At 42.7% G+C, this 27,070-nt stretch overlaps 1 protein-coding gene across 2 annotated transcripts; it reads right to left on the reverse strand.

Moving 5' to 3' along the window:
* Positions 1 to 11,244: 11,244 nt before the first annotated feature.
* Positions 11,245 to 26,930, reverse strand: LOC136435765 (actin nucleation-promoting factor WASL-like). Of its 2 annotated transcripts, none has more exons than XM_066429469.1 (12): positions 26,748 to 26,930; positions 24,325 to 24,465; positions 23,798 to 23,884; positions 22,900 to 22,999; positions 22,385 to 22,414; positions 21,810 to 21,975; positions 20,931 to 20,973; positions 20,316 to 20,472; positions 19,548 to 20,083; positions 18,616 to 18,721; positions 16,937 to 17,000; positions 11,245 to 12,349 (listed from the first exon to the last, which is right to left on the reverse strand). In XM_066429469.1, exons 1-11 carry the CDS (start codon positions 26,844 to 26,846, stop codon positions 16,942 to 16,944), a joined length of 1,524 nt encoding a protein of 507 aa, XP_066285566.1. In that variant the 5' UTR covers positions 26,847 to 26,930; the 3' UTR covers positions 11,245 to 12,349; positions 16,937 to 16,941. The 2 variants fall into 2 exon arrangements, with proteins under 2 accessions (XP_066285566.1, XP_066285565.1); XM_066429468.1 differs by lacking the exon at positions 11,245 to 12,349 and adding an exon at positions 15,330 to 16,511 and having other exon boundaries at positions 26,748 to 26,929.
* Positions 26,931 to 27,070: the final 140 nt, after the last annotated feature.

Genomic DNA, 27,070 nt, shown 5'->3' on the forward strand with positions numbered 1-27,070 from the left:
ACGGAACCAACACGAGTGACTGAAAACAGCTCTACTCTGTTAGATGTCATCCTCACATCCAACCCTAACAAGTACTCAAAGAGTGGTGTGTTCAAATGTGGATTGAGTGACCACCACCTGATCTACACGTATCGAGGCTTGAAACAACCAAAACCCCCACCTAAATGGATCACAGCAAGAATCTTCAAAAGATTCGACGAGGAACAGTTCAAGAAAGAACTAGCAAGGGTACCATGGAGCACAGTTGCTGTCTTTGATTCTGTTCAGGACATGTGGAGTGCGTGGAAGTCAATGTTTGAATCGGTCTGTAACAAACATGCTCCAGTTAAGAAATTCCGGGTAAAAGGAACAGATTGCCCACCATGGCTATCTCAAGATGTACGCGAGCTCATGTCCCTCAGAGACCAAGCAAGGTACACAGCCGAGAAAACACAAAGACCAACTGACTGGGAAACGTACAAAAAACTACGAAACCACACCAAGCGCTTAATCCTCTCCAAGAAACGCAACCACTACACCGACAAAATCAACAATGGTTCCGTATCTGACATGTGGAGCTCCTTAAAGTCCCTGTTAGGAAAGCCAAACTCAGGTGATATAACTGGCATGAAGGATACGGAGGGAAACACAAAAACCTCACCACTGGACATCGCCCATGTACTCAACAAATACTTCGGAACAGTCGCTGAAACGCTAGCCCAAAACATCAACAAAGGGTTGTCACATTTCAGTCCTCTACAGTTTGTCAGACACTACCAGTCCCGCTTTACCCTCAAACCTGTGTCAGTGGACTTTGTGACCCAAGAACTCTTAGCTCTGAAGTCTGACAAAGCCACTGGACTTGACCAGCTCAACAACAGACTTTTAAAGTCAGCCGCCCAAGAAATAGCACCTTCCCTGACAACCATCATAAACGCGTCGATACAGACAAGTGAATTCCCAGAGGATTGGAAAAAGGCAAGGCTGTCACCCATACACAAGGCTGGGGACAGAGACGCCCCCAACAACTACAGACCCATCAGCATCCTGCCTGCCGTCTCCAAAATCCTTGAAAGAGCCGTGCACACACAACTCTACGACTACATGACAACCAACAACATTCTATCAGAAGTTCAATCTGGCTTCAGACCCGGACACTCAACACAAACAGCTGTACACTTACTAACTGAGAGATGGTACAAGGCCATGAACGAGGGTGAACTGACGAGAGCAGTGTTCATTGACCTGTCAAAGGCATTCGACACACTGGATCACACCATCCTCCTCCAGAAGATGTCCAGATACGGCATACAGGGACCCGCCCTTGACTGGTTCAAATCATACCTCACTGGAAGGAAACACTGCACATCCATTAACGGAGCAACCTCTGAGTTTCACCAAGTAAAATACGGAGTACCCCAGGGATCCATACTAGGACCCCTGCTATTCATCATCTACGTCAACGATATGCCAGAATGCCTTCAGTCTTGTGACATTTCAATGTATGCAGATGATACTGTTATCTACTACAGCAACAAGGACTTCACCAACATTGAGAACGTACTTCAAAACGACCTTCAACGGCTGTCGCAATGGTTTGCTGCGAACTCGTTATCAATGAATGGTGGTAAATGTAAAAGTATGCTCATTGGTACAAACAGAAGACTGGCAAGCTGCAACATTCCAAACTTGGCTGTCAACGGCGTCAACCTAAAAACATGCGACAAATACACATACCTTGGTGTAGTTATCGATCGTCAGCTCAAGTGGAAAGACCAGGCAAAGGCTGTACTAGGAAAACTGCGGCGGTCATTATTCATGATGAAACACCTAAACCCTTTCATCTCAACCTCAGCACTCTGTACCCTGTATAATGCCATCTTCCTACCACACATCACATACGCTTGCACAGCATGGGAAGCTGCCCCCGACCAGGATCTACAGAAAATTCAAAGTATGCAGAATCGGGCTGGAAAACTGATACTAAAGGCCCCACACAGAACACCATCAACCGAAGTGCTCTCTCGGCTGAGCTGGAAAGACATTAAAGAAACACTCCAATACTACAATGCCGTACAAACCTACAAAGCCCTAAACAACAAACTGCCACCCTACATGCGCCAGATGTTTGTGTACTGTAGAGACCAGAGTACTCGTACAACCAGACAAAGCACAAGCAGTCAGCTGGCTGTCCCCAAACCCAAGCGAGAGATCTTCAGAAGATCGGTAGCCTACCGTGGACCAAATGTCTGGAACAGCCTACCGCCAGACACACGTACGGCTCCGAATCTGACTTCCTTCAAGAGACTCTTGAAGTAACGGAAATGAACTAAACGAACGGACACGGACCATGAACCAGCTTTCGCCCTACTTTATGTTGTATGTTGTAGACATTGTATATTGTTGTACCATAAATATGTAATGATATATGTTGATAGAGTTATTAGGACTCAAATGACTGTGTATCTCTGTTATATTGTATCTGACCCTTACCTCTTCCCTCATGACCTCAATGAAAAGCGGCCTGCGTGCCGATTTGAGCTTATCATGAATAAACAAAGGTTCAAACAAAAATACTTCGTAAGACCGGGTTAAGTGTGACGTCAGGTGAACATAACTAAAGCATGAACTTCGTATATATCGTGTTTCTTTTTGAGCTCCAGTGCAAATTGTATACCCCTCGTCGGCCTCGAGATATAGATATGACGAGTACCCACCAGGAGCTTGCCTGATTCCCGACCGTCGTTCGCGGGGCATTCGGCAGGGACCCTACAACTGCCCCACCTGGATGTGATAGGCACGCGGTACCCTGTCGGACCCCACAGGGGTCACTTCAAGACACCGTCAGATCAACTGCCGGGTACTTACCGGAGACCGACCAATGAAGGTGACAATATTTTACAAAAATGCCACCGAGTGCCCACCGGAGCACCCCGGGACCCCGGCAGGGAAGCGGGAAGGAAACTTTAAATTGTGACCACGACAGCCGGTGCCCCCCGGACGTCAGAGCCCGGCCGGGACTACATCCCCGACGGGCACCGGCGCAATTGTGACCTAAGCATTAGTCGGAAACCACACAGCGACTCGGCAAAGGCTACAGACGCATAAATGGACATAGCAGTCGCTTTTGGCGGTGCGGTGCTGACGTGATCATCTGTCACATTCTCCTATAGCAGAACTGAATCCTAGCCTGACGAATCGCGCTCCTAGTGGCCAGCCGGCCTGTAAACCGCTAAACTGAATCCGTGTAGTATACGTAGAAACTCCCTACATCGACCCGAAGGAGGCATACGCGGGTTCGGCTCTGCTGTAAGGAGAATGATCTGCCATTGATCTAAGTCATCTAACCATATCTACCCTCTGGATACGTACTACAGTACATTGTACAATACTTCAATACCATAGCGTCTGCTCTGGGCTGACCAGTAATCACTGACCCGTTATCAGTAACTTAGTTTTAATTTCAATTCTTAGTTTACATTACTATCGCGCCCTGTCGAAAGGAACCCTAGCGAAGAATACAGGCTCTGACAAGTTAACGCCACTGGTGATAGGAACAAGCAAGAATCCACGTTGCTTTCGGGACCAACGCGCACCACTTCCGTGGTATGCGAACAAGAAAGCCTAGATGACTGGAGAAATCTTCCGGGAGTGGCTGCAGAAGGTGGATAAGGAGATGGGCGGTCCAGCTGGGCAACTTCGCATTATTGCACCATGCATACGGAGAATTGCACCGAGTACGCTGACAAATGGGATGTGCAGTTGAGCGGCTTCTACTGTATTTATTTTACCAAAAAAACAGTTATATGACGTTTTCATTCAGTTTTCATTGTATTTTGGGGTTATATGTTGAAAAAAAGACTTTTAAAACATTCAAGATTGCCGATCGAAGATTGCGGGTCCCAAAGTAAGCCAGATAGACATGACGTCATTCTATGACGTCGTTTTGACGTCGATGCGGTTGCCACTGACAACAGAAGTCTTAGTAGACTTTGATATCAATAAGACACCCTTTTTTTATTAACTTTTTGTTTAATACCTATAGATATTACCAGGATTCCCCATTTAGACGGTTTTAGCCAATGCAATTACATAATGACATCATAATTACGTCATATTACGTCATAACGATACCAAAATTACAGGGTCGATTAAGATTTACAAGTACATCATCCCCTGCAAATTTGGTGATTATACACTATACTGTTTGGAAGCCCAGTCTAGATAGGGTTAAAACTAGCCTGAGGGAAAGCAGAGCATGGAACTAAACAGCTAGGACGACACCCCATTTCATCCTTAGCACGAAATAAAATCCCCGCGAACTTAAAAGCATTTACAGTAATGAAGCAGTGGACAGGTGGGGACCTATTTTTATTGAGTACAGCTGCCAAAGCGTAATGTCGTATTTGGTGGCCTTTAGCAGGCATACGTCTCTTTATGGTGTCGACACGCCCCGCGACACTATCACTATCAACGTAATTGCCAATGGAGACCGTCTTCTTTTGTTCCTCAAAACTATTTCAAACATATTGGCGGTATAGGGCGTATTCACGTGACGTCATCACCCCTGTCCTCCGTGGGCGGCCATGTTGGTGCTCACCCGGCAGCGAAGTATCTCGGTGTCCGACGCTCTCTAAATTTCCAAGGAATGCGAAGTCGTCTGATCGCTGTTTTATTATATGCAAAGAGTCTCCAGCCTCACATCCTTTTCGCTACAAAAATCCAATTTCACCTACTGGAAATGACCCATTATCGACGAGCGAGGAAATGTTTTCCCCAGCTGCCTACAAACATGGCCGCTAAACTGTTTACAGAGTACGCATAAAATCAGTTCACAGCATACAAGTGTTCCAAGGCCTGCAACCACGTAGTACAGTGTCTTGAGTGTCGTGAAAAATTTTGTTGACAGGGAGTACGTTATGATCGGGAAAGTTCGACGTTGAAAGACCCGCCAGTTTACGAACGTATCTCAACAAGGAGGTTTAATCAGATCTCAAGCAACGACTACACGGTGCCGCGACTGTGTTACACAACGGGCCTGTAATTTGCTTTTCGACCAGATACAAAGGTTTCCATACACTCACGTTGATTCTCAAACTTCAACTATTTAGATCCGCTGTTCGTATGTCAGAAATCCACTTTTGTTTCAGTCGTTAGTCCCTTCGTATGTTCCCTTACCTACACGAGAAACGCCAAACCAATCTTACTGTTACCCGATCAGTGTGTGCTTTATCAGTCCCAATCAAACATCTGACCACGAGGCAAAACACCATGATTGTGAGACAAAACGTTCCGAAGGGAAATTGTGAATGGCGTAGAAAACATCTGCTATTTATACGGAGAGTTCCATAGGGCTCCACTATCAAGTGAGCACCAACATGGCCGCCAGTGCTCGTTGCTAGAGGGAGGGTCACGTGACTGAATACGCCCTATAGTGCCAGCCCGGGTGTCATCCTGTTTAGTTCCAGACTCTGCCTTCACGGAGACTTTTCTGGCGTTGGTGACGACGCGCCGTGCAGAAATGTGAAGTCGCTGACAATGGAGCGAATGGGAACCGGTTTGGGATTTGGGGATTCCGTGCAATTGACCGAATTGTGCGTTAATCCGTTGTGCAATTAACCGGCTTCTATTGTACTAGTATTCATAAGGCTTGTTTTATTTTATCTCTGCTCATTGTGATGATTTATCATTTTATGTCACAGTCGCGGTGCCTATGGGCAGGTGAATATCGAGTCCGTGCCACACATCAACATACCGAGTCCACCTGCCCTGTGATATACAGCTCCAACTGCAGACAATTCTCACAAACCGATGTTATGATATCGGTAAGCCGTCAGCTTTCCTGAAGCTCAGAGAGAAAATCTAATTTCGACCGATCCGTTTGATATGTTCCTCCGCGAAAGTTTGATTTAACCTGGCGTCATGCATCGAACCAGATCCGAGGAACAAGGTCCACCTGTGGGAGGGCTGTCTCCTGCCTGGCAGGGCTCATGAAACAACGACTGTGGACGGGCTTCAAGGTGAACTGTACTTTAGTCCATCACCATGTTGCTGGTGTGTGGTACCGTGTGACAGTCTCATGGTACGTCCAGAGTTTTGATGCTGCCCGATCTACGGTCTGCCCCGGAACGAAGCTGAAGTTGCCCGACAACTTGGGTGGAAATTCTTGAGGCGAGGTCTCATGTCGCTATGGAGGCACGCTCCGCGCGGGGAGTTTTTTTACAACTTTCTAGTGGTCCGCTCTCCGACTACTCCTATAAGTCATTGTGCCGGCAGAAGAACCTTAAAAAATGTAGAAAGTCTGTATATGCTTGGAGACCATGGGTTCAACTCTCCAGATTAGAACCGTACAACATACAATACCTGACCGGAGGTCAGAGGCTGGCCCTTTGCAAGCTGCCTGTAGTGACGTATCAAGCTGATCTATCGACCCCTCCTTATCACTTTCCTATATTCATGTCACCCTTACCTTTTCTTCTTTATTCTTCCCAGCATTCACCCAAAATTGCATATCCGGGTTCCTCCACCATTTATGACAGAAAGCTAAATGACCTGAAATTCGGAATTGGAGTGCCTTTGGTACATAGGTAGGGCGCTTGGTTTTGGGATGTACCCCTTGACTGACTCATTTAGGAGTTTTCCGGCTATTTTCACCCAAAAAGGTATATTTTGAGTTCCTGAATCATGGTATGAAAGCCGGGTATGAAATAAACGGGAATTTGGTATGATGTAGCTTTCGCACGGGAGATTGGGGTATTTTAGAGTGCTAGTATTCAATTTTGCAATGGGTAACTTTGGGAGATTCCATTGTTGCATGGAGAGTGTCGAAGTTGGGAGAGTCTTTCATTCTAAGAGGTGATTGTCTTACAGTCCTTTTTTGGGAGGCAGCAGTGATTGTCCCAGTTTGCTCAGGACCAGGGATAATTTTTCCCGGTGTCTGTTTTTGCCTGGGGCCTGGGGAGTGACGGGTTTATTATATAATAGTGAAATGTGCTGCGTTTGCCCGCACATGTTGCATTTCCAATGTTATCATGTGTTCCCTGGCGGCTCCTTTTTAACTACAGGTTCTTCTAAAACACTCGACGAGGTGACGAGCATGTTGAACGTTTAAGGAGGCTCTTGATCACATACTGTTGTAGGAAACTACGTCTTATAAGTTATTAGCAAATGTTATTAGAGTAGAGTTTACGGTCAGGTATTTGTACACTCGGAGTTTTCTTTAGTTATACCTTTACAAGCATCTTAATTGGTGGGACGTTAATCGTTAGAAAAAAAGTCAACCAAATTCCTGGCCGACATTAGCGCAATCTGACGGATTTAATTGTGAGGCTCGCCGCCAAGTGGTCCGAACCCCCGGCGGGAAGGCCAACAGCTGGACTGACTTATCCCGTCACTTCTGATATCATCTGGAGACTTCCGGGGAAGAAACAGATTTAGATATCGGATCTGCTGTCGGAGTCGTTCGTCGGGAGTTCTTGCGGTCACGTTCACCATACATTTTTTTGACGCTCGTATGATTTTCAGTCAAGCTTTCACCGATGAAATTGATAAGCTGAAACCAACCGTTGACAAGGGCCAACGACATACAAGAGTTTCCAGTTTCAAAGGTCAAAGGTCATTGGAATCACTTCAAGCCTGGCCCCATTCTAATATATAGTAATAGTCAAGGTGATTGGTGCAAAAAATTAGAATAAGTGCATGAATCTTTGTATTGCATGCAATAAAAGTAACATTTCTAATATAGATTTCACCTACATGGCAATAGTTGCTAGGCAACATTTTCCCTTGACAACCAGTGCCCTCAATAACTAGTGTTTATTGTATTACACATGTATTGCATATATATAATTATAGATATATAGGTATAAGATTACTAATATGTAGACACTTAATAGAATAGAACACCTGTTCTAGATTCTGCTCTTAATTCCGTTTTAGATCCTATTCGTTATGATTTAAAACATTTTTACCTGTGCGCACCTGGCGGTAAGGTCATGTTTGTTCTCAATAAGGAGCTTTTTTGATAGAGCACCGTTGGCCTCTGCTGGTAAGTTCTATTTTTTTCTTTGATTATAAATATCTTATAGTATAAGCTGAAGGTATAGAAAGCAGTGTTCCTTGCACAGAATAGAAGTATAAATGCATCATAAGACTGACATTAAAAATTTGAAAGGGGGAAAATAACAAGATGCGCAAGAAACAATGAAAAGCCGAAAAGCATAGCACAACCTATACAAACCTAATATGTTTGCAGCACATTTTAACATTGTTAAATAAGATAGTGAAGATATAGCTTAAGGTCGACGTCTTAAGGTTTTTAGAGGCTACACTTTTCTTGTTGGCTTTTCATTGTTATCGCCATGAAAAATGGAGATATTGTTTTGGGTGTGTCTGTCTGTCTGTTTGTCTGTCTGTTTGTGTTTCCGGACCACTCCAGTCAGCATAACTCAAGAGCCTCTTGATGGATTACAATGATATTTGGTATGTGGGCGGGTGTTGTGAAGCCGAAAATCAAGGTCAATTTTGGGCCCCCTGGTATGTGACCTTGGTACTGCAGCAGAACTTCAATTTTTGTTTCTTTTGACCTAGACGTGCTGTGGTCTTGATTTTTGGGTGGCAGATAGCTTGTGATGTAATAAAGAAGTGGTGTGGGTTTGACCCCCTAGTAGCTTCCTCTGGAACTGCAGGGGCGTTTTTGTGAAAATCTTCTAAGGAGGATAACTGAACAAAGGAACAACGGATTTCCATGATATTAAATGTGCAGATTACTTAGATAGAGATATACACAATGAAGTGCAAATTATGCTTATTGGGACTTAATTTGCATAGCTAATGAGAAAAATCTATATTTGCAGTGTTTTCCATTATAAGACTCAAATACATGTAACGTATGTAGTTTATGGAAAGGGGATCATCAACAGATACCAATCATGCAAATAAATTCCTAATTTGCATAATTAATGTAAAACACCATATCTCATCTAATTGGAAAATTATAGGACTGTCAATATGATACTTAATATGCAGGTAGCTTAGACAGAGATATACATAATGAAGTGCAAATTATGCTAATTGTGACCTAATTCGCATAGCTAATGAAGAAAATCTATATTTGCAGTGTATTCCATTATCAGACTCAAATACATGTAACATATGTAGTTTATGGAAAGTGGAGCATCAACAGATACCAATGATGCAAATAAACTCCTAATTTGCATAATTAAGGCAAAACACCATAATTCATCTAATTGGAAAATAATAGGCCTGTCAATACTGCAATATGTGTAAGTTAGATAAAGGTGTTTATTACCAAGCATATATTATGCAAATGTATAAGTCATTTGCATGAATAGAATTGTTCATGGAGATATGAGGTCGTGGAACTCTTGCTTTTTTTGCATCTTGGTCATCTTATCCTCTTTTTAAATCCTTTATTTTCAATCGTGTGATGCCCTGATACTTCTATTCTATACAAGAAGCACTGCTTTCTATACCTTCAGCTTATATTATAAGATATCTATAATCAAAGAAAAAAACAGAACTTACCTCAGTTTGCCGTCGCACCACTATCGTACAACGAATGTGCCCGGGCCCGTACCAGTCATCCCTGGTCATGACGGTAGAAACATGACGGGGTTGTCTTTCTAACTCATTTCTTCATTTGTCAGTATTCAAGACGTACGCTAACGTCATGCAAACCGAGCATCACAAAATGACCAAAATGTAACAACCCGTAGAAAGCTCGTGTCTCGGATCACTGACCGTCAATGTAGCAGTACATAAAAAATCGCTACACTTCTCCTTGGTATGAAGACCAAACTAACGTAACCCTTCCAAACAGATTTAACTAATTCTGGAGAAGACTCGATTTGTGCCATGCCCTTTGACACGTAGCCGTCAGGGGGAAAATAAAGACCAGATTCCCGTTGACACCTGAGTGAAAAGTCACGAGGCACTCCTGGCCAGTGTTGAAGGTCTGGGCTTTCCCTCCTCAAGTATGGCACGTGTCCAGATGTAGGGCGGTCAGCACATGGGAAACATTAATTGCTAAGCAATCGTCGGGAGGACAATTATAAACTTTACAGTTCTCCACCCCAACATCTGCTTGGAGATACCACCCTTCAGTGGATCTTCAAGCCTTGACTCGTTTTGTAATCTCCAAGCAGATGTAGGGTTCGACTCAGGGTATTTTTGGTCATGCAAAGAAAGAAAACTAATCTTGTGACAGTTCTAAATGCTACCACAGGAGCCAACACATACCAGGCTTGTTTCCAACGATGACTATTGAACTTTTAGTGCATGAGGAAACAAATACAACTTGAACAACTAGGAAGGCATGCCGGCCGAATGATTTTCATCAAATGTTTGTACCGAACTGCATTTTGGGGTTGTTTCATACCCTGAATGGTGCGAAACATTTGATCATCCTACAAAATGAAGCGGGCGACTCTGACAGCCCAGACACAACATTTGGATGGCCAGAAATGCCAAAAGATGTACACACAAAAAATTAGAAAAAAATGGGCATAGGTTCCCTTCTAGAATGAATCTTTATGGAAGCCAAATGTTTTTTATACTTAAAACCTGAGGCAACGGGCAACAGTTTAACATATTTTTCACTTAAGTTCAATTCGTTTGTTACACGTTCAGCGATCATCTGAAGTAGTAATTCCAGTCATCTCAACTGCACCATGCATGCATGCATGATGATGTAAACTAGACAAATTAACTTTAAGCACACAGCTTATGATATAACCTTTTTGTTCTCATAAGCGGGCAAAATATCAGAGAGGAATAGAAATGCAGTATAATATATGGATATGAACTGAAGCGTCGAATAGTAATCCATAAGGGACTGTACGATATTAAGTTGGTGTTTTCCGAGGGGAGGGCCAAGTATTTGTTTTGCTGAGAGGGCCGTACATGGGACAAAATTGGCGGGGAGGAGGGGGATGATTTGGTCTCCTTCAGAACCTTCAAACGTATGCCGTCTTTCGGACGTAAATGGCCGGGGTCCCGTGATCGAGGAGGTGCCTCAAAAACATTTTCATAGCCCCATTACTCAGATGGGTACCTACTGATTGTGATAATGCAACAAGGTGACATTACAAAAAATATCAAAATTGTCTCAGAACCAATCTGAAAACACCCTTGACATGCGTCAAACGTCAAACATGGCATGTCATCGTAAAATATTTTCATGTTACCATCCTAATGAGTTAAAACTATATTGTAACATTCGTTCTCTTTCAAGACCATTATACACATGTTGGTGTATTGTTTATTGACTACTTACCGTTGGTTTACACAACCTCCTTGGTTTACATTTCACACGCCACAGGCTACAAGCATGTCGTCTCTAATTAGTCTGTTGAATGGTTCTACAAAGGTTTCAACTGTTTTCAACCCGCCTTGTTTCCTGCATCCTCGTCGCCAGGGAGCGTAGCTGACTTGTAAGACACAAAACGCAACCTTAAGGAACGTTCGGTCTACTTGAACATGACAATGATGTCAGCACCCTAAGATGTCCCTTATCTGTATTGGAGATCGTTCTTTTACCAAGTCATATTAATTGATTGATGTAATGACATGTACGTTGTACAGATTATAACCCAGAATTACGTCGTATAATGTTAATGATATACCATGTTTATATTTCTCTACTTTGACCATACCGGCTTAACAGTGCCACAATCAAGATGTTTCTGAAATCAATATTAAGGTAAGATACATGTACGGCACTGATTTATAATTCACCAACTTGCTTTTGAATAATGCGCAGGTTTACCTGCATCTTTTCTGTTTTAGTTCATCTATGAAAAGAAATGTTGGAAGTGGTTTTCAATGTGCTGATAACAAAATAGCTGCGTTGATGAACCACACTGTATCAATGCAAATCTCTATTGAAGCATTGTCGACCTAGCCAAGAGGCATCACTTGTCATGCACTATTGATAAGACAAGTTTTCCAGGTAAATTATTTTAACGTAGCCTTACGTAAAAGACCATGGCTGAGGCTTCCGCTGTAGCTCTATCTCTGCTGGTCCATCCTCTTTACCCGGAGGGTTGTGCAGACCCAACTTGGAACAGAAGTTCCTCCACATGTGCTCGGCAAGGTCCTGGTCGTGCTCGACGTCGGCGGAAATGGCGTCACAGATGATGGTGATGAGCGGAAATGCCGTCACAGACGATGGTGATGGCGAGGGAGGGTGGAGAAGCACATCATGAAGGCCGAGGAGAAAATCGGCCCGGTGAGCGAATATCGTTAATTTGAAGTGGACGTTACCTTCCAAGCAATATCTTGAAGAGGGCGAAGACTGTGTGGTACATGTCTGAGTAAGACTTCAGGTGGCTCCTGAAGATGGGGAATGCTGAAACAATGACAAATGTATATATTAGTTGTCAACGACAAATAATAATGAAATCATCGGTTTACGTCTAAAACCAGTAAAGTATCAGGGGAACTATGCCTGGATCCCTAGCTTCAGATCTATGCCAGTTGTTGCCCGAATAAACTAATCCGGTGTGCGAGCCTGCACGCAAGAATAAACTAATCCGGTGTGCGAGCCTGCACGTAAGAATAAACTAATCCGGTGTGCGAGCCTGCACGCAAGAATAAACTAATCCGGTGTGCGTGTCTGCACGTAAGAATAAACTAATCCGGTGTGCGAGCCTGCACGCAAGAATAAACTAATCCGGTGTGCGAGCCTGCACGTAAGAATAAACTAATCCGGTGTGCGAGCCTGCACGCAAGAATAAACTAATCCGGTGTGCGAGCCTGCACGCAAGAATAAACTAATCCGGTGTGCGAGCCTGCACGTAAGAATAAACTAATCCGGTGTGCGAGCCTGCACGTAAGAATAAACTAATCCGGTGTGCGAGCCTGCACGTAAGAATAAACTAATCCGGTGTGCGAGCCTGCACGCAAGAATAAACTAATCCGGTGTGCGTGTCTGCACGTAAGAATAAACTAATCCGGTGTGCGAGCCTGCACGCAAGAATAAACTAATCCGGTGTGCGAGCCTGCACGCAAGAATAAACTAATCCGGTGTGCGAGCCTGCACGTAAGAATAAACTAATCCGGTGTGCGAGCCTGCACGCAAGAATAAACTAATCCGGTGTGCGTGTCTGCACGTAAGAATAAACTAATCCGGTGTGCGAGCCTGCACGCAAGAATAAACTAATCCGGTGTGCGAGCCTGCACGTAAGAATAAACTAATCCGGTGTGCGAGCCTGCACGTAAGAATAAACTAATCCGGTGTGCGAGCCTGCACGCAAGAATAAACTAATCCGGTGTGCGTGTCTGCACGTAAGAATAAACTAATCCGGTGTGCGAGCCTGCACGTAAGAATAAACTAATCCGGTGTGCGAGCCTGCACGTAAGAATAAACTAATCCGGTGTGCGAGCCTGCACGCAAGAATAAACTAATCCGGTGTGCGTGTCTGCACGTAAGAATAAACTAATCCGGTGTGCGAGCCTGCACGCAAGAATAAACTAATCCGGTGTGCGAGCCTGCACGTAAGAATAAACTAATCCGGTGTGCGAGCCTGCACGCAAGAATAAACTAATCCGGTGTGCGAGCCTGCACGCAAGAATAAACTAATCCGGTGTGCGAGCCTGCACGTAAGAACAAACTAATCCGGTGTGCGTGTCTGCACGTAAGAATAAACTAATCCGGTGTGCGTGTCTGCACGTAAGAATAAACTAATCCGGTGTGCGTGTCTGCACGTAAGAATAAACTAATCCGGTGTGCGAGCCTGCACGTAAGAATAAACTAATCCGGTGTGCGTGTCTGCACGTAAGAATAAACTAATCCGGTGTGCGAGCCTGCACGTAAGAATAAACTAATCCGGTGTGCGAGCCTGCACGTAAGAATAAACTAATCCGGTGTGCGTGCCTGCACGTAAGAATAAACTAATCCGGTGTGCGAGCCTGCACGTAAGAATAAACTAATCCGGTGTGCGAGCCTGCACGGAAGAATAAACTAATCCGGTGTGCGAGCCTGCACGTAAGAATAAACTAATCCGGTGTGCGTGCCTGCACGTAAGAATAAACTAATCCGGTGTGCGAGCCTGCACGTAAGAATAAACTAATCCGGTGTGCGAGCCTGCACGGAAGAATAAACTCGTCCGGTGTGCGAGCCTGCACGTAAGAATAAACTAATCCGGTGTGCGAGCCTGCACGTAAGAATAAACTAATCCGGTGTGCGAGCCTGCACGTAAGAAGGAGATGAAGAGGAAGGTAGCAGCGTCTTTTCTCAACAAGTCGAAAAACTGTCATGAACAAAATATCTTGATGATATAGATAACTTTGAAATTGAAAATAGAGACAGATATTATAATGTAGCCCCTGACCAAAGGTTTTGCCCATTTTGTCCAATGGAAATTGAATTCACTTTGTCATGGAATGCTCTAGATATGATGTTTTATGTAATAAGTTATTCACACTTCTCAAAACAAGTACAACAAGTTTTAAGAGTCTCGATGCAACTGTTTTGAGTACATTTAAATGCAACAATCCCCACAATGTAAAAATAGGTAAATATTCAAACGACAGCTTTTTCATTAGAAATAATATCGAACCTAATGATTAGCCCCACTCGATTATAACACTATATCAAAAACGTATGCTAGCCCTCATTGTATCATATTAGTAATTAGGATGTTAAGTTTTATTCTATACTTCAATTTTGTATTATGATTAAGAACCCTTGTCATACTTTGTACCGTGTACAATTGTCGTGCAATAAAGTTCTTCTATGATAACTGGTATGCTTTCGTCAAGCAAAGGCGTGATAGCAACTCAGTTGTTGGCAGTCCGCTAGTGTGAAGGGGCGGCCTGTTTTGTCCATATCAAGTCGGACGCATCCTAATATTGTACAGGCATTATCACACGTTTGATGTGATTATTGCTTTCTTTTATTGAAGGGCAGGGCTATTGTTCCTGTCAAGTGTAAGAAAATTCTTGTTGACAGGCGTTTCTACCTGTTTGGCATGTGGGTAGGTGTTGGGAAGACGATGTTGGGCCCCCTGGTGTGTGACTTTGGTACTGCAGCAGAATTTCCGATCTTTGCACCTTTTTGTCTTGGACATGCTATGGTCTTAATGTTTTGGTGGCAGATTGCTTTTGATGTATGGACGAAGCGGAGCAGGCTTGGGCCCCTATCCACTCGCTCGGGAACTACAGGACGTTTTTGTTCAAATAGTTCGAGGATAACTGAACAAAGGAAAGACGGGTTTCCATAGTATTCGGTATACAGGTAGCTTAGACAAAGATGTACACAATGGTGGACTCAATTTACATAATTAATGACGAAACTGCATGCAGCAAGGGACGATTTCAGTGAGTCCTTGAATCGTTTGTAGGGTTTATTCTTAATATTTATTCTATCTGGTGACATGGCCTCTGTTTAAATTGAGTTAAATCGGTATATGTGATAGATTTCTAAACGTCATAGAGGGCAGGTACTCTTGTATCTAATAAAACCGTTTTATACAAAGCAACATGTTCCATCCTTCTGTATTTTCTGTGGAATTATAAGTTCCTACATCATGCAAATGCAGTTTAAGGCAGCTGTGTACTGAACAGTACATACATGTATACTAAGTATCAGAATAGTTTTAAGGTCCATGTACAGATCAATAAGTCTGACAACATGCAGTTATAAAGGTTGAGGAAAAATGTGTTTGAGAATACAGGGGAGTATTGTGTTCAATGCAGTCAATGAGATGAACTGGCTTAAATTATGAGGGCCAGTAAGGTAGCACTACAACATAATGATGGTTTAATCAAGATGAATACATGTACATGTGATTGTCTTACAAGGGAACACAAGATAATCTCCATATGTATTCTTACCATACAGAACATGCACATGTACATTAATCTGAAATATTACAGATGCACAGCTATAGAAAAAAAGCAGATGACCTTCAACCATAAAATTATCAGAATGATTCATATTCTATTTCACATTTCTGTACGCTCACTATAGGGCTCCTGAATCAGAACAAATTTGTATTATGAATCTCAACAATGCAAGTATTGGTAATACGGTCAATATAATATAGTTTAACCAAAGCCTCTGTAACATATATTCTCTAGGGCAATAAGTTCCTGCTAATTACCACCTGCGTACCTGTATGTGTGGAGGTTTCACGGGGCACCCGGTGACTGATATTTGGGTCTATTGGGCCAACATTTCCTCCACTTCTTGCTTGTTCATCTTATCAGGCCAGGATATGTGAAAATTAATCTGTGCAGCAAGAATACTTATACCACCCATATTAAGGGAACTAAATGTACTGAGCAGTTAAGAATTCTGTTTCTGAAAAGTGACAGAGATTGAGAGAATGCATTTCCTATCAAGTAGCAATTCTGAACAGATCTAAATATTGTCCACAGATGTACATGTTGGTTGTTTAAGAGTTCATGATGTGGTTCTGGATGTGGTGAGTCACTGACTGAGAAACTGCAAAAGATCACAGCCAAAAAATATCTGCTTGTAGAGCATCACAGCAAGACACCCGGAACTGAAAATAGAGAAACCATTCATTCTGTTGTACACAGCTACATCAAGTCACTGTTATTGAAAAAGACAGAAGAAAAATGTTCAGACTAAGCATGACAAACAAAATGACTACAGTAACAAGATACTTACCAACTAGTAAGTATCTTATGTCATGTCATAAAAGAAAGGTCATAACTCATGAGTTTGTAAGCACTGTATTAACAACCTGACTAAATAGCTTTAAACATACCCTTTGTTTTGATAAATAATGATATCCGATTATGTGAACTGTGCAAGGCACATTCCTACTCTAATGACAATGTTGATGAACATTCATGTATGATAAATCTTAATTACCTGATACTTTTCCAGGCACCACATCAGCATGTGTACTATACTGTACTATAGTAGCTTGTCACACCTGCCCATTCTTACTGCAACACTCACCAGTTTTAGTCCCATTCATCTTCATCATCATCAAAATCATCATCATCATCGTCGTCATCATCATCTGTAATTGCAAAAATACATGATACATATCAGTATCTTACATATGTAAATTGATCATGTAAAAATAAATACATTTTTCACTTGCTTTCCATAATCAATGAAACAGGCAGGTGCTGACGGCCATGTTGGTGACCCTATTTGCATTTCAATGGACCGTAGCAGGAATGTAGTCTCCAACCAGACCCAATAGATTGCAAAGACCGTATCCAACTGGAAGAAGGAGCTTATAGTGCAATCTAAGGTCTGGAACAAGTCGGTCTGAACAAAGGCTATTAACATCTAATTGTTACCTAATCAAACTGTGCTTCTGTAAGTGAGTTTATTACTCTCTGTCCGCACGGGCGTGCGGCGCCATGCCGGGCTGACACCTCCAGGCCGCGACTGAGAGGCCGTTCACTTGGGCAGAGCTGTACCGCGAAAATTAAACTTCCCAGGAAAAATAAACTAAATGTTGCCAACAGAAAAGACTTGGTCTCTTTTTCAAAATCAATCTGTTACGAAGATCGCTACCAAAACTGCTTCAATCGTCACAAAATGCGATCAATTTTGACCAGTTACGTCGGAACTGTAAGGGCAATTCCCGCAATGTGGTCACGTGGAATCTTGCAGTTAATCTCTAGTAATAGTGGCTTGAACCCGAAACAGTAAACATTGTCTACGAATGTTTTGGTAAGAACGGTTTTCCATGATGCCACAAACATCGCCGATGGGTGAAAGAAACTGCTATTGTGAGAGCTTTTTACTAGGCTCAACCAAGGCGCGAACCTCCCACTGGGACGTGCGCGGGTGACTGGGCTTGGTCATAAAAAGATTAGTACCCCGGACATTCGTACGGCTGTTAGCATTACAACGAGGAGGGGCAGCGGCACCTTTATTGAATAGAAATGCTCCGCCCTGTTTGAGTTGTAGCAGACCTTGGGTTGGCTATGAAAACTCCTTCTGCCTGTTGGATACGGTCTTTGCCAACCCGTAGGTCTGCTTGGAGACTAGCAGGAATGGACATATTTACAAATAACTCATGACAAGGATAACAATGTTTAAACAAGTGATGGATTAATTGGTGGATTCATTCTTAGACTTTCAGAATCTAGAGGTCTCTGATTGAAATAGAATTACAGGTTTCAATGCTGTGCCCAAGGAAAGGCACTTTACACCAATTTTCCCAATTTTACTCTGGGGAAAATGAGTATTGGTTGGGAATATCTCTTGGATAGTGTATGGCCAGTAAATTTTGTACTAATTCATGTGGAATGGGGGATGTCCCTGTAGTTCAATTGGTAGCAGCTTCACAGTTGAGATCCTGTTTCCAATAAGTTAGTAACTTGGAGACCCCGCTTAAAGTCCCCGTGTCAGCACATGTTGGCTGGGGCTGCACCGTCTTTTGGAAGGGACGTAAAATGGGGGTCCAATGTTAATCAGTTTGAAGAAGTGCCTCGAGCATGTTACTTGTGAAGGGCTAGCAACTCCTCCCTGTAAAAATATACCCTGCTACTGAAACAGCAAGGAAACTTGCTGACCTATGTAAGGTTCTGAAGGAACAAAAGAGTTCATGTGCTATGAAGCTAGCTACAGACACCTGCCATCAATGTTACACCTGGTACAGCTGCTAAACATACCTGAAGAGTGGATAGCCTGGGCTCTGTTGGCCAGAGCTCGTGCTAGGGCACCTGCCATGCCGTCCAGCTGGTCGGATGCTGCAGGTGCGCTGTCTGACTCACTCACCTGGACACAGTACAACATGATGTTACACATGTCAAAAGTTTGAAATCTAATTATGAAAACAAGGTCCTTATTACATAATTGATCTATTCATGTTCAAAGCTGCATAGATATGTCACATGTTTGAAAGTCATATCAAACACAACAGAAAAATTAACTCATTAATCAGGCAAAGTCTTCAAGTTATAATAAGTCTTCAAGTTATAATAATCTCCAATCTAATTAAGTATGTCTATAAGCCAAAGACTAAGAGATGGAGGGTTGGACTGCATGGAGGAATACACATTGTGCAGGTGTCATTTTCCGGAAAGGCAAGGCAAAATAGGACCTCTTATGACCAAGCAATGCCACACTTGCAATGCTCCTTCACCATTATTCTGGTAAGCCAATTGACATCAATCTGGCATCAATCAATAAACCTTCATTTCTTTCATATCATGTCCATATTATAGATAACCTTTGTCACTTATGCTATACATGATATATTTTCTCTCTAGTGCTGCTGATACAAAATATTGAGATTTGAAACTGCCATCCGCCAAGTTGACAACGACCACGTTCTCCGCGGAGAGAAAATTTGTCACGATTATCTTGCAGCTAATTACATTTTCTACCTGTGAACTTACTGGTTTGTGAAGAGTACATTGTGTCTACATGTGTACTAACTGGTTTGTGAAGAGCACTACCTGTGTACTTACTGGTTAGTAAAGAACTACCTTTGTACTTTGTTTTGTGAAGAGTACTATAACTATGCTTACTGGTTTGTGAAGACTGTGTACTTACTGCTTTCTGATGAGTACTACCTGTGTACATTCATTGCTGTACTTACTGGTTTGAGTTGTGTTCCTGATCTGATCTGACTGAGGAGCTCTCCCCTGGGATCAGAAGCTGCCGGTGCCTGGCGTTGACTTTCGTCCACATGTTTGAGTTGTTTCCCTTTCTGTATGGAGGCCAGCAGATCTGATCGACCCGACGAGCCACCAGGAGGTCCGAGGGGGGGTCCGAGGCCCGATGATGGGGGAGGGGGTGGTGGAGGTCCCGCCATGGGTGGAGGAGGAGGAGGAGGGGGTGCCACAGCAGCACCAGGACCTGGTGGAGGTGGGGGTGGAGGGGGTGGACCTCCCATTGCGGGGGGAGGGGGTGGTCCAGGGGACCTGTGGTGGCTGATGGGTGGAGGGGGTGGTGGGGCAGCGCTCCGGCTGTGAGGGGAGGGGGAGGGGGGAGGTGGCAGTTCTCTAGATAAGGGAGGGGGAGGGGGGGCTGCTGCATTACGAGATGGCAATGGTGGGGGTGCAGCACTGCCTCGAGAGGGTGGAGGAGGAGGGGGGGCACCACCCCGACTGGGAGGTGGAGGGGGCGGAGGTCCTGTAAAATAACACGTCAATCAATCACAATTCAAAACAACATGTCAGTATTGTTACCTTAGGTGACTGAAATCATATCAGCATACATGTATCTTAATCAGAAAGTTAAAATGTTACATTTCACACAGCTGGAGGTCAATCTTAAAACCAACCTCCAAAGTTCAAGCATGTCTAACCTTCAAAGATGGGAACAACAGACACTAAAACAGAAAACGAGTCTGAGAAAAGCTAACCAGATATAGACTTGAATTCCTTTTTGACAGCTTCCAGTCCTCCTTGCTTCTCGATAAAATCATAGATGAACTTGGACGTTTCTTTGTCCTTCAGTAGGTCCTGACTAATTCCTGCTTGTTCAAACAGTGACTTCAGGTCAGGGTCCATGCTGGTCATCTGGAAGTCCACAAAACAAGACATGTTCAGATACCACACCAGGACAACTTCTGCAAACCTTGTCACAGAAGTGATGCCTGCATTTAGACAAATTCTGAGTTATTGCTTTTGCCTTTCAGGCCATGACAAACAATGTTTTGAAAACATTCATATCAGTACTATTTTGAATCTTGTTGTCTGCTATACTTAAGGATGCTTCTATGGCTACATATCACCGTAGTGTAGAGGGCTGGCTTTAATATGAGTGCAGGATAAATACCTGCACAATTAAAATGTCACCTGCACTATCATATATATGCAGGTGGTATTCCCAGCCCTGAACGTACTGTCCAGAAATGATAAATCAAATGAATGATTCTTTTAGAAGACTTTAAAATATCAGCTCTTGATTCATCTTCAAACAGCAGTATATGTAAATTAGCAGTTCTGAAGAAACCATATACATGAAAAAAACTTACATCAAACCCAGTGTTTGGATCCCAGCCGACATGGCTTATGTGTCTGAAGAAAGAAAAACAGAAAACAAGATGGCGTCATTTGACAGTTCATTCATGGTCCAGACTCAAAAATGCTTCAAATTATTTAACCATCATACTGTGGACACATATACAGGCTCTGAAACTCCAAGAGAAGTGCAGGAATTTGGACCACACTTCCAGATATAAATATAGAACCCAAAGTTGGGACCGAGGGTAATGCGGAATGTATTTTATCTATGTCATCTGAAAAAAAAAACACATTTCAATGTGAAATGTGCCAGAAATTGCAACAATCTTGTGTCCTCGAACAAAAAATGGTAAAAACATCAATTCCAACATCTGAATCTGGTACATGTATTCAAATTTTCAACAGCGGGGCACTTGGTGCACGCAAAGTGCTTGTGCTTTCAAATGGTTCTATGGAAGCCCGTGTGATACATTATGAAGTAGACACGCGTACATGTGATGACCCAAAAATTTTTCACCCAGTCTGATACTGTATATTCATAACACATGTTATCAAGGCCCAGGTATAACATAAGTGCTTTAGTATAGACAGCCCCAGAGGAGAGTGTTCTGGTTCTGCTAATGATATTTTTCTGAATCCAACAACGGCATTGTATTGGCTACTTGACCTTGAACTAGGCAGCTCTTGCATTATACAGCACCAATACTCTATAATGACACCCCCCCCCCACACAATGAAATCATAGAACTGTGAGGAAACATTGCAGCATTCACTTCCTGACACTGCATATATACAGACTTTCCCTGAAACTTTCATGTATGTTTTCCAGTTCAGTATTAACTTTTTAAACAAACTGGTGTGGCATAAGTACAAGTAAGTAAACCACCTACTGGAAATTAGTGGGGGTGCTGATGTCAGCTTTAGTTAATTTTTTCTTCTTGTCCTTCTTCTTGTCCCCCTTGAGGGTCCCCTTGTCCTGTTTGCGTTTGCTGAGAGCCATGTTGTCTGACGGGTCTGGCTTCACATCTGCCACCTTCATGTGCTGGGGTGTGGGCACTGTGGGACCAGGAACTACATGTCATTGTCACAGTCACACAAGTACTACTTATGCTATACTATCATCAGTTTAACAAGTCTGAATACATAAGATCCAAAAATGATATACATGTAGTTTTGTCACATCTACAAGTTTAGGCCTATCATAACTATTTTTGTATGCTAACTGTTATGATAATCATGGAGGTCATGGTGTTTCATGCTTTATGATGATAAGATGATTATAATATTACTTAATAATAATCACTGTGAAACAAAATGTTCCTATTTGTCATGCAATTCTTTTTAAAGTTACATTTAGTTTAAATCACATCAGTTGCTCTACCATTATGGGACCTGATATTGATTAAACTACCAGTATGTAAAAAATCATGACAAAGATTTATCTTGTTCTACTGTAACAGTATACCTGGAACAGATGGGGCCTGACGTTTCTTCTCTGAAATATGAACATAAAACATATCAGTTTGGTAACAACCAATATATACTTAACAGTGGACCATAGCTCAAATTCAATACATTCAACAAGGGTTTAGACATAATACCAAAGTAAAAACTATACATATTTGAAATCTGATAAGAGAAAAAGATATCATAGCATCAGCATTAGCCTTTAACAGATTATCATTATGATACAGCAAATGAAAAGACATGATACAATGTATGGAAGATTCTTTCTGCTGGACTCCAGGTGTTTTAGGGTTTAGAATTTACCTTTATTATCTACTTGGCAACAATACTAGTGTAACAAGTAATGCGTTTTGAACTTTTACTACACTAATCATGGAAAAACTCAGAAGGCAAGAACTTTTGTCAACAGTTGGTGCCAAGATATACATGTATGTATCAGCATTGTGTCTATCAAAAAATACATGAGCAGTAAATCTGATCTGAGAACCGAGAAATGAAACTGGGGCCTGAAACCTTGTTTCTTCTGCTGCTTCTGTCTGATCTTGTCTTCAATGGTCCTCTTAAACCTGAGGGCTTCTCTCTCGTCAGCAAAGTTCAGCCCAGCCTGGCAGTCCTGCAACAGGACACACAACAGTCATATGGTGACCAAGTCTTCTTCTCGTTGTTCTTATCTTGTCACAATTATGAACAGTGTCCTCATGATTTGTATGAAATTTAGTCATAAATGTCCTGTTAATACCATAATGTCATTAGACAAGAAACACAACAGACAGCAACTTCAAACGGTGAAGATGCAGTAAATATACAGTAGAAAGTTAAACATTGATCATACATTTATATGATTATGCTGTAAAAATCAGGTATGAGGCTGTTGAGCTCAAGTTATAGGTTAATAAACACTGTAAACGAAACTAGCAATGACGTCAGAACTTCTGCCATCAGTATTGTTGGCTTAGATTACATGTACAAAACACTATAAGTTATATATTTATTAAAGCAACCATGTTAATGATATACAGTGTAGTGTGTTGTGTTACAGAACAAAATTCTAAACTGTAGCATTCAAGACAGACAGATTTGGACTTCGAATGCGTGGATCATTAAATTTTTCATTCAAATCACAAATTGTAACTTCAAGCTCAAATAGTTCTAAATGCAGGTATATCTGTCAGTCTGAAGACACATACATGTATCTGATCTGTAACTTGCATGAGACGGGGTGTAGAATACAGCAGTGGATCTCCTCATTCATTGTTTGACGGAGAGATTGAAGTTTCACAGCATTGTGTAAGTTAAAATCCATTTGTGTAGGACACTACATTTTAGAATTTTGTTGTTGTGACTTCCTTCAACATGGATAAAGTTTCATAAACTTGGCACACCAATCTCAAGAGACCTCGTGTATACTTACATCAGTGGCAAACGTGTGGAAGTAAGGCATCGCTGTGTTGTACTTGAACTGGTTGTAAAGCTCCTGTTCCCAGATCAATACACATTTCTGGAATCAACACATCAATCTGTTAATCTATCAAATAGAAGGCCCTACCAGTTCTGCATGATCGGGAAACCACCTTTATGTGTAACACACCAGTAGGACAAGTAGGTACAAGCTGTGTAAGACAGGACTGTAAGGTTTCATCCAATAACACTGGGAAGGATCACTACTCTATGTGGTGGTTTCTTTAACATACTGGAAGAGTGGCTTTTCTCAAGCACAGGACTTCCAGCTTTACATACCATCCAATGGAATGTTCCTAACTATAACCATTTTGGAGTAGAGTAAGGAAATAGGTGTAATGTGCCTTTTCAAAGGGGACAACGTTGCAGTATTGTATTTGTAAATATGAAACCACGCACATATTTCTCCTTTTATAGTATACAGCAATTACATGTAGACTAAGTGTCAAAAAGTTACAGCAAAACAAGCATGGTCCCTACCTTAACATCATAAACTCGGATGAAGTATGAACGCTTTGGGTTGTCCTTCACGAAGCAGGCCACGCCGACACAGCGCTTGGTCCAGGAGCCGCGGGACTCGGGCAGGGCCAGGTACACCTGAACAACACCTGTCGCCAGCGTCTGGAGTATCACAATAACAGTTTTTCGATTTGTTAAGAAAAAAAAGACAGTTTTGAATTATTTCTAACTAAACCTGCATGGCTTTCGTGCTAGCCACTCATGCGAAACGCAACTTGTATGTACCTTGCATGATCTGACTTTATGGCTCGACAAGGGCAGTCAGATAAAATTGGCAATTCTAGATTTCTGTAACCTCCTTGTTGATACTGATGGTATCCCACATACCCGGCTGATTAATGATTTAGAATTCTACGGTATAAGGGGTGGGAACCTGAGATGGGTAAAGAATTGGCTACATGTATCTGACAGACACCAGCAGGTACTGGTTGACGGGGAAGTATCGGAAGATTTGGAACCCACCAAGGTTACGTCAGGAGTGCCCCAGGGAACAGTCTTGGGCCCTCTCCTTTTCCTTTTATACAGTAAACGATATTAATAGAGGTATATCTTCCCAACTGCAACTCTTTGCACCAGTTTGCGGATGACTGTCTTACAGATACAGTTATACCGCCACCGTCCCATACACACAGTACAGGGCCAGCAAATACTACAAAATGATTTGAATACACTCTGTAAATGGTCAGATACTTGGCAACTCAGATTTAACCTAAAGAAATGCTGTATTCTACTTGTCCACAAATCACTAAAGTCACCTCATTACAATGTAATGAGGTGACTTTCATGAATTGCGAACATGGATGTAGAATACAGCAGTTCTTTCACCTTCTCTTGTAATTTACATGTTTACCAGTTTAAGGTGAGGTTAGCCTGACAGAAGGGCCTCCCCATCTCCCAGTAGTTGCTAAGACGGCCACCATTTTTTTACCACTACACACCTATCGAAAATTATGAAGATCCATTAAAGGTTTCTCAAGTTATGCTCTTGACATACACACAGACCCACACAACAGCTGGCTTAACCGAAAACATAAACAACTAAATTTCTAGCAGGCCCTTTTGATTTGTTTTTTTGTTTGTTTGTTTGTTTATTTGTTAACCCAGAAATTCATATCGCCTGCAGGCGGCGTTTTTCAACGATTCCTGGGGGGTTCAACCCCATACATAGTAATTCGTAGGGAAGTTATTTTCTTTTATGTAGTTCGTAGGGAGGAGGCGAAAATTTCCCGTAAGTCATAGCAAGGAGGTTTTTTTAGCCAAGTCAAGCTAAGTTTGTAATTTCTCCTCAGTCGGCATATATGCACATTAAAAAATACTGTTCTCTAAGACTTGTGTTTTTCAAGCCATCCGGCGGTTTTGTATACATTCTCACAGACTTCGCAATCAAAATTCAAATGTACCGCGGCTGCCGGCGGCAGCGTTGGTTGCCACATAGTGCTTTGATTCTCGCCGTTAGAGAGATCATCTTCCACGTTGCATTCTTGTAACTCAAATGTTTCAAAGTCCTCCTCAAAAGTAACTGCTGAAAAAAAGATCGAAGTTGCTCTACAGAGTCATTATGCCTCCTTGGTCGCACCCGTGAAAACAAAGCAAAGTCGCCAAGCTGGGTGTGGGGCACTGGGTGTGGGGTGTATGCATATCGGGGTAATTCGCACCTTGACGCGACATTGACTTTTCACACCCGTTACACGCATAGTACAATAGAGACTTAGCTCGTCCGCTCTCCTTCTATATAAAATCTCCTTGGTCATAGCGCAATCAAGCCGTGACTATCATCCATTTTTGTACGCTGCCCGTCATGGAGAGCTTGCTTTCGGGTGGGAGGTGTTGAGTCGACTCGATAAATTTCATCTTCGTTGGGATCTGTTACATCCCGTAGCAACCATTAGCGTTAGTGCAGCGCTGTTGAAAGTGTTAAACTTCATCTCTTCAGTCCCTTCGCATTTTGGTCATGAAAGTTAACTTTACATCAAGATGTACGGAACAAAGTGGAAACAACGACTCAAATGCACTTGGTTTGATTTGATGACATTTACATCAGACTAGGGGTGTTAACAATCCACAACTCGGCCGCCATTGGCTAATAAGCTAGTTCGTAGTTGCTACTACACATGTGCAGTGTCAAAGGTGAAGGCCTGGCGAGCACTGTTTCCGTCGCGGGGGCCTTCACCTTTGACACTGCACATGCGTAGTAGCAACTCCGAACTAGCTTACCTTATTGTCGGTGACGTTCGTTGACCTGCTAGCAGCCATATGATTGGACTTCGCTGGAAAATTACTGCAAGACGTTTATTTAGAGTAAACAGGGGGGGGGGGGCATTGGAGGTAACAACAAAACAACCAGCTTGGGACAACCTCGCTGCTGATTAGATAAATCATCTTACCACACATCGCTTCCCAAGGAGATTGAACAGCTGCTCATTTTCAGCCGGGAACAATAAGTTCGATGACACGTTCTGAGGCCGGTTTCCTTGTTGAGACATTTTGTCGACAACAAAAATCCAACTTTTTCGGGTTCTGCTCTAGTAACTTCCGCTTCCGGCATTCTCGTGCCCTTCCGCTTCCGCTTCTCGTACCCATAATACACTGTAACACTATAACCTGGTAGCCTCCTGGTAGCCTCTTACGGGCGTATGAATCGTAGAATTCGGCAGAAAAAGGAATGATAAGCCGGTAGAGTCAGTCCACAGTGAAGATCACATTTCGC

This window comes from Branchiostoma lanceolatum, chromosome 5 (assembly GCF_035083965.1).
Source record: "Branchiostoma lanceolatum isolate klBraLanc5 chromosome 5, klBraLanc5.hap2, whole genome shotgun sequence".
Taxonomy (NCBI): domain Eukaryota; kingdom Metazoa; phylum Chordata; class Leptocardii; order Amphioxiformes; family Branchiostomatidae; genus Branchiostoma; species Branchiostoma lanceolatum.